The 12298-nt window shown below is 55.8% G+C and overlaps 1 protein-coding gene across 1 annotated transcript; it reads left to right on the top strand.

Annotated features, from left to right (window-relative positions):
• The first annotated feature begins 3787 nt into the window (after positions 1–3787).
• On the top strand, positions 3788–6593 carry GALR2 (galanin receptor 2). The gene is made up of 2 exons (XM_064150993.1): positions 3788–4173; positions 4886–6593. Exons 1-2 carry the CDS (start codon positions 3833–3835, stop codon positions 5646–5648), a joined length of 1104 nt encoding a protein of 367 aa, XP_064007063.1. The 5' UTR covers positions 3788–3832; the 3' UTR covers positions 5649–6593.
• The last annotated feature ends 5705 nt before the right edge of the window (positions 6594–12298 follow it).

Raw genomic sequence — 12298 nt, 5'->3', positions numbered from 1 at the left:
CACCGACCTCCACCCGAGCCCGGGCGCTTCCCCCGCGACACCGACCTCCACCCGAGCCCGGGCGCTTCCCCCGCGACACCGACCTCCACCCCACAACCCAGTCCCACTCGCTCTATCCAGGGCTAGATTCCCTCCCGACCCCAAAATCCCCAGCCCAGAAACAGAGCTCACAGCACCGATCCCCTTCTCTGACCCAGAGCTAATCCCACAGCTCCCAGAATGAGATCCCCCCAGCCCTGCCCCACTCACCCACTCCGGGGATGACTCCCGAGGAGAAAGGCTGAGGAGGTGCCCACGGCAGCAGATGAGCTGCAGCCTGGGAGGACAGCAGTTCTGACGAGCCCCAGCGGTGCCCAAGCTGAGCTGGCTCATGCCAGGCTGCTGAGGGGCAAAGGCAGCCATACCCACCCTGGTCCCCAGACACCTCCCCCCATGTGCCTGGTTTTGGGGCTAGGCACTGGAGGACAGGTCCCCGCGGGGCAGTGCTGCACCTGGCTGGTATGGGGCTGGCTGTCTTGAATGTCCCTTTCCCGTGTCACCTGCCCAGGGCAGCTTTGAGCACGCTCATCTGGGCACCCCTTCAGGAGACTGGGTTTAAATTGCCCCAGGCCAAGCATTAGGCAAAGTCTTCCACTTGCAGCTACAGCAGGGTAGGGCAGCAGGGAGCATCTTTACCTCCATTTACTGCGCACCTGGTTAAAAGAGCAGAGCCTCTTGTTATTCAAAAGCCCCAAACGCTCCCAAATCCCCAAGCAGGTCCCTACAGCTATTTGAAAGTACAAACGTGAGTAAAGCAGTTCAGACCAGGTCCTCTTGGCAAAAGTCCTTCAAGTATTTGAACCAAACTTACAGGTACCTCTCCTGGGGCAACCACCAAACTTTTCTAAATGCCTGCTGTCCTAAACACTTCTGCAGACACAGCCATTAAACACTGTGACAAGCTGCTCCCTGCGCTCTTCCCACTGCAGAGACTCCCCCAGACCTGTCTCTGCCAGCCCAGGGCTCTGCCTGCCTTTGGGGCCAGTTTGCTGCTGCTGCCATGCTATAGCAAGCAGTAATTTTTGGTTCTCTTCCCTTCAGAAGGCTCAGCTGTGACCTTATTTCTGAATTCAAATCTCTCCTTCCCTCTCACGGACATGAAAGCTCACACAGCAAAAAGAAAAGCCAAGTCCTCAAGCTGCATCTTTTAAGCCATTTCTGTCCTCCCTGGGCTTTCCATCACATCCCCCAAGAGTCCACTTCCTATCTAAACCACGCTGTGTTTCAGGATGATGTTTGAATCAAGCAGAGGGGTGAACTGAAGCATGTTTCACAAACAAGAGCTTCTCTCTCACGGCCACAGTAGTTCAGACAGACTTGGATCAGGTTGGCACTACAGAGCCCATGCTCAGATGCCCCAGTGCAAATAAGCCCATGTTGCATACCAAGGGACCTGCTCCAGTGGAAGCACAGCCATGAGGTTTGTCACAAGCACGTTTCTGCCATGCCACCTCTCTCGTGTGCTGGCACGAAACTCTGCTGCTGCTCCTCTGGAGTCTGTAAGTGGGAGGATAAAACTGTCAGCTACTGGCTGGGTGCTTGGATTCCTGCTGCAGAGCTGGCTCTGCTATTCCCCCAGCGCACAGGGAGAGCAGGACAACACAAACCTGCAGCACCACATCAAGCAGAGCCAGGGCTGAGAGCCCTGCAGTGAGGTGGTGGGGCTGAGCTGCCTTTGCTGTCACAGGGAGAGCTGCAGAGAATAAATCCACTGAGGGTTCCTGGCTCCAGAGCCTCACATCATACAGAGACCACCCTTGTGCTACTAGCCCTTGCAGCCTGGGAGGATTTATAGCCTCACAAAGTGCCTTTTCCTTTCGCTCTTGGCCACCCTTGGAGACCAGAACTGCAGCCCAAATAACCTGTGCACATCTTAGGCCAGGAATTGATTTTGCAGCTCCTGGATGGGGGATCCTGCATGCATGCAATGGGGAATCTCTGCACGCACTGCTGCAGGTTGCACTGGTGTTTGGCAAGAAACTGCCTGTTTGCCCTCTTAGCTTTTTTTCACGGTCTCACTCTGCAGCAGGAGATTAAACCTCCTGGTAAGGTGATGGCAGCTCAAGGGAGATCAAAACCCCCACTAGTCTCAACGAATCCAAATGCCAGTGCCCTTCTGTGGGTGTTTGAATGAGCCAAGGCACCTGCCGCAGGGGGAAGGCTCTCAGAGGAGGCTGGGCTTTCCTTGTGAACTAGCCCTGTGAGCTCCATAGCTGTGGCTTGAGATGCAGCACAGCCCTTGCTGAGGGCAGGAGTGACTCCTTGAGACTGTGTGGCTAATCCGGGACCAGAAGAGGAAGGCAGAGATGTGCTGCTGTCTCAGCACCTCCTTGTGCACCGCGGCATGGTCAGTTTTCCACCGCACCGCTCCTAGTTCCTACTGTTCCCTCCAAGAGAACATCAGGAGTGGAGCATCCTCACACCAGAGTGGTGTGTTTGCTTCCCCACGTACCTCACCTAGGGAGCCGAATGGGAGCAGGTTTGCTGGGGCTGCTCATGAGCTGCTGAGGGTGAAAAAGGCTCCATGTTCTCCGGTGGTTATGTCGCAAAGCTGTCACTGCCCCCAGATCTTCCAGCACCACTGGCAGGCTTAGGTCTCAATGTCCATCAAGGGAACTGAGAAGCCATGGAGTAAGTTAGTTACAGGAGTAATCGATGCGTTAAAGGTTTCTCTCTCCACGGGAGCAAAGAGAGGCAGCCTGGGGGCAGTTGTAGTGTCCGTGAAGAGCTGGTTCCGCTGGCCGGTTCTGAGACTTCCATCTGGGAAGGCTCTGGAGGCACAAATGAGGCGGTTTTGCAGGCAGGAAAAGAAGAAAACATGTGGACAAGATTTGTCCTCCCCTGACACACACACCCCCCCACCCCCAAACCCCTGAATACAGAATCTGCAAACCAGAGCTCCCCTCTGGGGCTGTTCGGTGCAAGGATTCAGCTGCGTGCTGGGCAATTTGGAGACATTCGCCATTCCGCAGGACCCCCTCCCCTAAACAAAACAACCCCAAGCCCCTGCGCTGAGACCAGCCTTGTCCCAGTCACTGCTGCCGGGGGGAGCAACACGAGAAAGCAGCCCTGGGGTATCCGGCTCCCTGGGGGGTGTCCTGCCCAGCTACTCCAGCCCATTCCCGGGGGTCGCGGCACCGAAGGGTATTTCACCCCACCAGATCGAGCCCTTCTGGATCAAACCAGCCCTGTGTCCTGTCTCCTTCCCGAGAGAGGAGATTCCTGCAGCTGCGGCTTGGAGGATCGGACTCGGGACGCGATGCGGGGGCCTGGCGGACGCTGCCTTGGAGTCCTCCGCCCCCACCCCCCCCCGCCCGGCGCTCCTCCGGCGGAAGGGAGAGCACTGAGCGGCGCTCACCGCCGGAGCCGCACCGCACGGCCGCGGGTCCAGCCTTGCCGGAGGAGGTGAAGGGCGCTGGGGTCCCGGGCATGCACCCCCTCTAACCCCGGCCGCTCCCCTTGCACCCCCTTTCCCGTGCATCCCCAGAACGCTCCCCGCTGCGCTCTCCGTGCACCCCATTTCCCCTTTGCCTCCCTGCTGTGCTCCCTGCTGACCTCCCTGTGCTCCTCTTTTCCTGTGCAACCCCTGGGGTACCCTCTGCTGACCACCCACTGCACCCTCTTTCCTGTGCACCCCCCTTTCCCCTTGACGTGCCTGCTGACTTCCCGTGCACCCCTTTTCCCCTGCTATACCCCCACCCTTCTGTACACCCCCTTCCCTGTGCACCCCTTTGTGCCTCCCCAGGTTGCTCCCCCCACCCTCTCCCCCGTCTATCCGCTGGCTCTCTTGGCCATGAACGGCTCGGCAGGGAGCTCTGAGGGAGGCTGGCAGCCCGAGTCGGTGATCATCCCACTGCTGTTCCTCATCATCTTCCTGGTGGGCACGGTGGGCAACTGCCTGGTCCTGGCCGTGCTGCTGCGCAATGGGCAGGTGAAGAACACCACCAACCTCTTCATCCTCAACCTGGGGGTGGCTGATCTCTGCTTCATCCTCTTCTGCGTCCCTTTCCAAGCCACCATCTACACCCTGGAGGGTTGGGTGTTTGGGCCCTTCCTGTGCAAGGCTGTCCACTTCTTCATCTACCTCACCATGTATGCCAGCAGCTTCACCCTGGCTACTGTCTCCCTTGACAGGTAGGAAAAGGGATGGGGGTGCTCCCGGTGCCCTGAAGCTCCCCCTTCTCTGGACCTCTCCCCAGCAGGAGATGGGACAGAATCCTGTGGAGGCAAGCCCTGACTGCTGGGACCTCCCAGGGTAATCCAGGAGCATCTCCCTGGGGAAGTGAAGGGCATTTCCCAGTTCCTGTGCACAAAGAAATAGATGCACTGGGGACTGGGGCCAGCAGAGAGGGATGGTCTGTGATCCCTATGCCCGTTTGGAAGCAGCTTTCAGACACCAAAGCTGTATGACTGGGGTTTGTCTGCAGGCTCAGATAGCTGAAGGGAGGATGGAAAACCAGGGAAGAACAAAACTGAGGTCCTGCACAATCTCAGCTCTTCCCAGGACATGTGAAGAGAGCCCCTACCCTCCCAGCAGCAAACCCCAAGGAGATGACACTGGGATGTCTGAGCTGAGACAAATGGATTAGGGAGAGGGACAGAAGAGGACCATCCCCACCTTCCTCACAAGCACTGCTGGCACCAGAGAGATGATGGGACAGGGTCTGGAGAGAGGATATTCCTCACCCCATTGTGCTTCCCTGAGAAGTACCAGGGAATGAGTTGTGAGATTGTTTGATCTGAAAATCTTAGAGCAAATGTGATGATTTTTCTCCAATCTGCCTCTGGAACTGCTCTCCACACTTTCTCCAGGAGTGCAATCATATCCCTCTCCTTTCCCATGCAGGTATTTGGCCATACGATACCCTCTGCACTCGAGGGAGCTGAGGACACCCAGGAATGCCCTCGTGGCCATCTGTGTCATCTGGGGACTTTCCTTCATCTTCTCAGGCCCTTACCTCAGCTATTACCAGGAGTTCCAGCTGGCCAACCTGACTGTCTGCCACCCCATCTGGGAGATCTCCCAGCGCAAGGTCATGGACATCTGCACCTTCATCTTCAGCTACATCATCCCAGTGCTGATCTTGAGCCTCACATACGTGCGGACCATTCGCTACCTGTGGAAGTCTGTGGACCCTCTCCAAGGCATGTCGGAGTCCAAGAAGGCCAAGCGGAAGGTCACCAGGATGATCATCATCGTGGCTGTCCTCTTCTGCCTCTGCTGGCTGCCTCACCACCTGATCATCCTCTGCGTCTGGTTCGGGTACTTCCCCCTCAACCAGGCCACCTACGTGCTCCGCATCCTCTCGCACCTCATCTCCTACGCCAACTCCTGCGTCAACCCCATCGTCTACGCCCTGGTCTCCAAGCACTTCCGCCAGGGCTTCAAGAAGATCTTCATCTGCCTCTTGCACAAGAAGGCAGCCAACAAGGTGCACATCGCTCAAGCGACGAACACAGTCAGCACGCTGGAGGCAGAGCTCAGCGAGGTGACCCACGTCAGCAGAGCCCTGCCCGGCCGCTCCTCCGCCCCGCGCTGGGGGCAGGCAGAGCTGGTGGGGTACCAGAGGAAAGCAGAGGGCTCCTTCATCACCTTCAACATCACCTAGCAGGGCTTCTTCCTACCCCATGGCTTTGCAGGCTCCTGCAGCGTCACAGGCCTGGGGACAGGCTACGTTTTGGGTTGGAATGCATCAAATTGTACCTTTTTCATTGAGATGCAGCCAGGTACCATAACTGTTGAAGTGATGATGCTGCCTATGGACTCAGCCGAGCACCAGCCGAGGATCCAAGGGCAGGACTTGCTTCCACCAAGTGCTTGTTGGGATCAGGGATATCAAATCCCCACGTAAACTTTCACATGTAATTGCCAATTCCTCTCTCAGACAGACTTACACCCTGTTGGATCTACACCTGGTATCTATTGAAAGCTCAGGTCCCTCCAAACTACTGAGCATCTGGCTGGAGTTAGCAGGGGGAACTACTGGTTTAAGGCCCAGCTCAGGAGCTGTGCCCCTAGAGCAGCACCGGCTACAGCCACCTGGACACAAAGCTGGCTCAGGTAGGAAAATCCAGGAGATAAACTTTCCTGACACAGGTGATGCTGGCTGGGCTTTCACAGCTGCCTGGGGCCTGTGGCTCAGGGCAGGTTTCCCTGAGATGGAGCCTGTATGGAAGCAGCATCTGTGGCTGAAACGAGTGCCATAGCCCCAGTATGGGACTGCAGAGGGTACAGGGCACCAACCGTGTTGCTGCCCATGGCTCGTCCCTACCCTTTGAGTGCATGTGAGGCTCTGCAGAAAGTCTGGAGGTCACCAAGGACAGGTGGGGTGGGAGAATGTTTGCTGTGTCCCTGTGGGAGAGGTTGTGCTGCCTGGGGAAGCTGAGCTGGATGTCAGCAGGTCAGCACTAGGGGAGTGTTTAATGGCTCCGCATCTCAGCCTGCGCCAGGCGTGTATGAAGAAGAGCAGTGGAGGACTGGGCACAGCTTTCCTGTGGCTGTGGTGTGGGGCTGGACAAGTGCTGGGGAAGCCTCAATAAAGTCCTCCATCCTATGTCCTGTGTCCAGCTCTGTCGAGACACTCCACAGCCTGCGGCAGGTGCTGGAGGGGTGATAGGACCTGCTGCATGCAGAGGCAGGGTGGAGGATGGGGGTTACATCTCCAGCACATCCATCGAGGGAGGTGGAGCATGGTGTGAAGAACAGCACTGTGCTCCCTTTCATGTGTCCACACGGGAGAGGCTAAGGAGAGTCACACAGCCCTGCTCTCACCGCAGCTCCAGGAGTAGCTGAGCCCTGTGACCACCAGTGGCCAAGAGCTTTATTTACAAACCTGCTGTTTTGGCTACCAGAGGAGCATCACTGGAACAGGATTAGTTAAGGCCGTTGGAAGCCCTGCAGCACAGCACAGCCAGGAGGTGCTGAAAGCAGGCAGCAGCTGGCATGAGCTGTACTGAGCATCCCCGCAGTTCCCAGGTCTGTTTCCCCCTAAGTAGCTGTGAAGATCAGGTCTCCATAAATTGCCACAGCAGAGGGGTAAGTCCATCTGCACAGATTGTCCTCCTCCTGAATCCCCATGACAGAGCTCCCCAGGACCAGCACATGTTGTGGAGGCTATTTCCACCCAGGACCCCAGCTGTCCCCAGGGGTCTGCTCCAGGACCCAGGTCCCAGTGCAGCTCCCTCCATGCCACACGGCCCTGCAGCCTTCACCCATCCCCAGCCCTTAGCCTTTCTCCCTGGGAAGCTTTTGGCTGTAAAGGCTTTGCTTTCTCCTGCTGAGTGTTATTATAACCATATCTTCCTGTCTCCATGCAGGGGGCTGTAAATCAGCCACTGCCTCCTATCAATAACTGGTATTTAGTCTACCCCTGCTCACAGCATCAGTCACAGAAAGACAGTGCATAAACAGCTCCATTACTTACAGCTGCATTTATCTCCCCTGCTCAACCCTTTCCCAGCCAAAGAAAACATGGAAACAGCCAGGCAAACATGGCTAAAAGCCTCCTCTTCCTCCTGTCCTCATCCACCTCTGCTCAGAGAGCTGCAGGATCTGGCTCTGATGGATCCCACTCTCACACTGAGGGGATCAAACCTCTCTCTTGGACATATTTATCATCTTGCCCTAGGGATGGATGTGCCCCACCACCTCTGCACTACCCAAGGACAGGGGTCCCTGTGCTGGTGTGGCTGGGGATGCAACGTTCCCCATCCCTACTTGCATATCTCAATCCAAGATGCTGCAGGGCATGATGGTGCCAGCACTGAAGCCACACCACAGGGGGCCCTACAAAATCAGTGCTTGTTTCCAAGCCCAGGTTATTCCCTTCCACACAGGGCTGAGTTCCCAGAAAGGATGGGAGTTGAGTCTAAGTTCATCTTTTTATAGTGCTCACAAGAAAACAAAAATAACCAGCTCAGAGATGTAGAAACCAGCCAGCAAATTTCAATCCATGCCCCACTGTGAGGGGCTCCAAATCCAGCCAGGGAGAGACCTCTGGAGTGGGGAAGAACCAGGATGGCACCCAGGTATCTCAATCTCACTGTCAGATGAGAGCTGGGGTGGTGGGGGAAGGACCTAAAAGAAGAAATTTCACCCCCAGGGTTGTGCTGGGGCTGCTGCTGCTCACTGCACCTGGTCCCAGGGGACCCACAAAGAACAGAGCCAAATGCAGGGGTAAAGCTGTACCCCAAATTCCTCACCCAGCACAAAAAAAGTCTCCTGATGCCACCCCTGAGCCAGCTGTGGGAAAAGTTGGGCCCACAGCTTGGCTGCTGCCCTCTCAACCCCACAGCACCAAGCTGTCCCTGGACTGAGGGATGACCGAGCAGCAAAGCTGGATCTCTGGGGATCCATTTCTTGCAGCTGCACTGGATCCTTCAGCAGCAGCATGACCAGCCTGAAACAGCCAAAACCAAGGAAGATAGACTCTGATGGGTGGCTCTGACACTGGTTGGAGGCCGAATCCAGCAGTCCCCCTCCGGTGAACACAAGCTCATAACAACCAGCAGCAGCAAAGTGCCAAACTGCTGTGGATTTTGTAAGCTCATTTTGTTTCCTGAGTATTTTGGCACTGCATGGGGAAGGAGGCTCAAAACAGTATTAGCAGCTTCTAGTCGTGAGAGTCAGTCAGAGGAGGAGGAGCTGCTCCTCAGAGCAGCTCATCAAAACCATGCACACTGCAGCAACACCACCGCTCAGTGCTGCCCCTCAGCTGCTTGGTTTGCAGCTCTGAGTCTTTCTGAGGAGCCCCAAAAATGCCGTAGTTGTGCCTCTGGAAGTAGAGCCCTGGGTCACAGGTGCTCTCACCCCCACTGCAAGGCTCACATCCAGCCCTGGCAGAAAAGAGTTTAGGAATAAATAATAATAATCATCACCATAATCCATGGGATTAAGCCAGTGACTGCTGCACATACAACGTGGCTGGAGCATCTCATGGGCCACCTGTCAACTGCATCTTGCAGAGGCAGCCTGCACACTGGAAGGAACAAAAGACAAATCAGTGCTTGCAAGAACAAATTAGCACTCATGCAACCACCTCTCTATGGTGTCTCCAGCCCTAAAATACATTGGAGCCACCTCCTGCGCTGCCCTGTGGGACATCCAGTCCTGGGCACCCTCCTAAGACCACCAGCCACACATTCGCCACTGCACCCCATGGTCTGCCAGCATCTTCCCAAGCAGAAGCAAGGCAGGAGGGCAAAATGAGAAGGAAGCAGCCTAATGATGAAGCAAAACCTTCACCAAAGCCTGGCAGAGCTGCACTCCCAAAGGAGAGCCTCAGGAACTGGCTTTAGCTGGAAAGACACAACAGCAGCAACACTGCAATGGTGCAGTCAAATAGAACCAGTGGCAGTAGGCATGGACATGACAAGGAGCCCAGCAAAGAAGGGACAAGCTGCTTTTCATCAGCATCACAGGGGAAAACACGATGTGAATAATACTGTGTGAACAGGGAGAGTGGCTTGCAGAGGCTTTCAGCACATCCACTAATGACACTCAGGGAAACCTCCCAGAAAATCGACCCCATTGTCTCGCTGCTGCCATGCGTCCTTGTGCTGGAGAGTGCCAGTTGGGCACTGATGGAGCTGGGAAATGAACAACACAGGTTCTTGGGCAGAGAGATCCTGAGAGGGTCTGTATGGCAGAGCTGGGGGGGACATCTCTGCCTTTCATCTGCAGATAGGTGTTTCCCTGTGTGCCAGCTGTGCCAGGGGTCAGCATGGTTTGACAAACCCCTTTTGCTGCCCCAAAGACATGGTCAGTGCAAAGAAGGCATGAGAAGAGGTGGACTCCAGCCCAAAAGCCCTGGTGATCAGAGCTGTGTCCCTCAGCCTATTCCCATCTATGTCAGGGGTTTACCAGCAGCCACAGCAGGACAGAGTGTGAGGGGAGGGCGTGAAACTCTGGCAATCCTCAGGGCAAGCAAAGGAGAAGACAGAGGGGTCTCAGCGCTGGTACCATGGGGCAGCCCCCGGGCTGGGTCTCTGCCCCTTTCCCATGGTCTCTGAGCATCACTCACAGTTCTATGCCCAGCTCTTGGCAGGGCTGTGCCGTGCCCACGGCGAGGGCCAGTGCTGGCTGCCATGATCACTCTTAATTAACACGTTGCTCAGATTCCTTACCTTAAAAAGCCAAGGAGCCTGCAGAGCTGCTCCCCAGCGCTGTGCAGTGCTGGATGCACTCAGACGCTTGAGGTCAGCCCGGAGCGGGTGAGCAGCTCCCTGCCTCCTGCTCCCGCTGCAAGGAAGGGGTGGCGCTGTCTGAAGTTGCTGCTCCCAGAGCACGGCTGGCTGCCAGAGGCTGAAAGCCCATCCACGTCCCCGCCTTCATTCCCTGAGCAGGGCAGACACAGGCGGCATGGGGAAGGGCTAGAGCCAGGGCAAATGGGAGCCTGGGTTTAGGAAACAAAGCAAATGACTGCACTTTCCCTGTACCTCGGGGAAAACAAAGGTCGTGGACTTCTACTGAAGAGCACCTAGGAGCAGCAGAAGCTTCCTCTTCTCCTGGTACTCACCACCTCCACTTCCTCCTTGCTGTAAGACTGCCACCAAAACCAGTCGTCAGGCCCCAGCAGCCTCTTATCCCCTTTTCTTTTTCCTGAGGTGGCCTCCACGGGGGAGAAAACCACCCAGCCAGCTGCTGGTGTTGACATTTTGCATCCCATCTCTGACTGCATCTTCCCACCTGCAAGCTGAGGTGGACTAGCCCAGACTGATACAGCTCTGGGGCCAGGAACACTTCTTTCATTCCCAGTCCCTGGAGAACAGGATATGGCCCCATCCAGACCCTAAGATATCTTCTTGCATTTTCTTCAGGCTCTGGTTAGCACAAGAGCATCAGCAGAGGGAGAACAGCAGCTCCCACACACCAAAATCAGATGCTCCAGAATGCAGAGGCAAAGCTCTCACCTTCCCTGCCCTGCTTTTGCCTGCAGCTGTTCCAGGTGAGTTGGCTCACCTTGGCCTGCAATAAAACATGTTTTACCACTTCAGCCTGAGCACCAACAAATTCCACCTGCTCTCCTGGAGAAAGAAAACTCACATCAGACCTCTGCCGTGGGAGAAACAGATCCAGGGAGATTGAATCCAGCTCCTTCTGGTGAATGTCAGTGTGTGGATCCAGCAGGCTGGACACTGCACATAGCACAAGCCAGCAGAGCTTTGCTCATGCTTAAAACCTCTGCCCAGGGCAGAGGCCCTTGGAGCTGGCAGAGGGAAAGCCAACCAGCACTGAAGCCTCAGGTTTCCTCAAGCATCTGAGATGCTAGAGCAGGAGGGAAGATCCCTGCCAGGAAAGCTCTCAGGTGGAGGTGCAGCTCTGGGCCGCACGAGCCTGCCCCATCTGCTGCTCTTCAAGCATTTGCTACACTGCTGAAAGCAGGTCATGCTTCAGACTGTGCTTTGGTCCAGGCTGGAGAGAAGAGGAGGAGGTGAAGGGCTCAGAAAGGCCAAGAACCTTCTGAGAAACAGCTGTTTGTGCAGGCAGCAGCCCAGGTAAGTGGCTGGGTCTGCCACAGCAGGAGCCTGTGTTCTTGTCTACCCCCTCACTCCAAGGACATTTAGCTGCTGATGCAGGTCCAGAGATGAGCAACAAAGCTGGTGAAGGGTTTGGAGAAGAGGGCTGGTGAGGAGTGGCTGAAGGAACTGGGGTCAAGGAGGCTGAAGGCAGAGATCTTATTCTCTACAACTGCCTGAAAGGATGCTGGAGTCAGGTGGGTGCTGGTGTCTTCTCCCAAGTAGCAAGTGACAGGATGACAGGAAACAGCCTCACGTTGTGACAAGAGAGGTTTAGGTTAGACATTAGGAAAACTTTCTTCCCCAAAAGGGGGGAAGCCCTGCACCAGGCTGCCCAGGGCAATGGTAGAGTCCCCATCCCTGGAGGGATTTAAAAGCAGTGTAGATGTGGTGCTGAGAGATGTAGTTTGGTGGCGACTTGGCAGTGCTGGGTTAATGGCTGGACTTGATGATCCTAAAAGGCTTCTTCCAACCACAACGATTCTGTGATTCTATGGTCTAGACTCCTGACATCTAGCTCCTGGAGTGAGATGGATCATCACATCTCTGCCTTCAGCTACTTGGCCTGTCTTAACCTCTGGCATCCTAACTGCTCAGGGCAGACCCTTCCCAGGATGTGTAAGCAGCTCGCAGCTGTGACACTCACCAGGCAAAGAAGCCTCCCCCCTAGGAAAAGACAAGGCAGCGTTGGCAGATGCACAGCAGCAGAAGGGTTAAAATGCATCTTTCCACCTTTCTGCCC

Source organism: Pogoniulus pusillus, chromosome 11 (genome assembly GCF_015220805.1).
Source record: "Pogoniulus pusillus isolate bPogPus1 chromosome 11, bPogPus1.pri, whole genome shotgun sequence".
Classification (NCBI taxonomy): domain Eukaryota; kingdom Metazoa; phylum Chordata; class Aves; order Piciformes; family Lybiidae; genus Pogoniulus; species Pogoniulus pusillus.
The sequence above is the reverse complement of the archived record's forward strand: the minus strand, read 5'-3'. Positions and strand labels throughout refer to the sequence as shown.

Bases quoted from the DNA above. Each gene is read 5' to 3' on its own strand.
- GALR2 (XM_064150993.1), top strand. From the start codon at position 3,833: ATGAACGGCTCGGCAGGGAGCTCTGAGGGAGGCTGGCAGCCCGAGTCG. The intron at 4,174-4,885 runs GTAGGAAAAGGG...TTTCCCATGCAG, and splicing joins GCTACTGTCTCCCTTGACAG to GTATTTGGCCATACGATACC.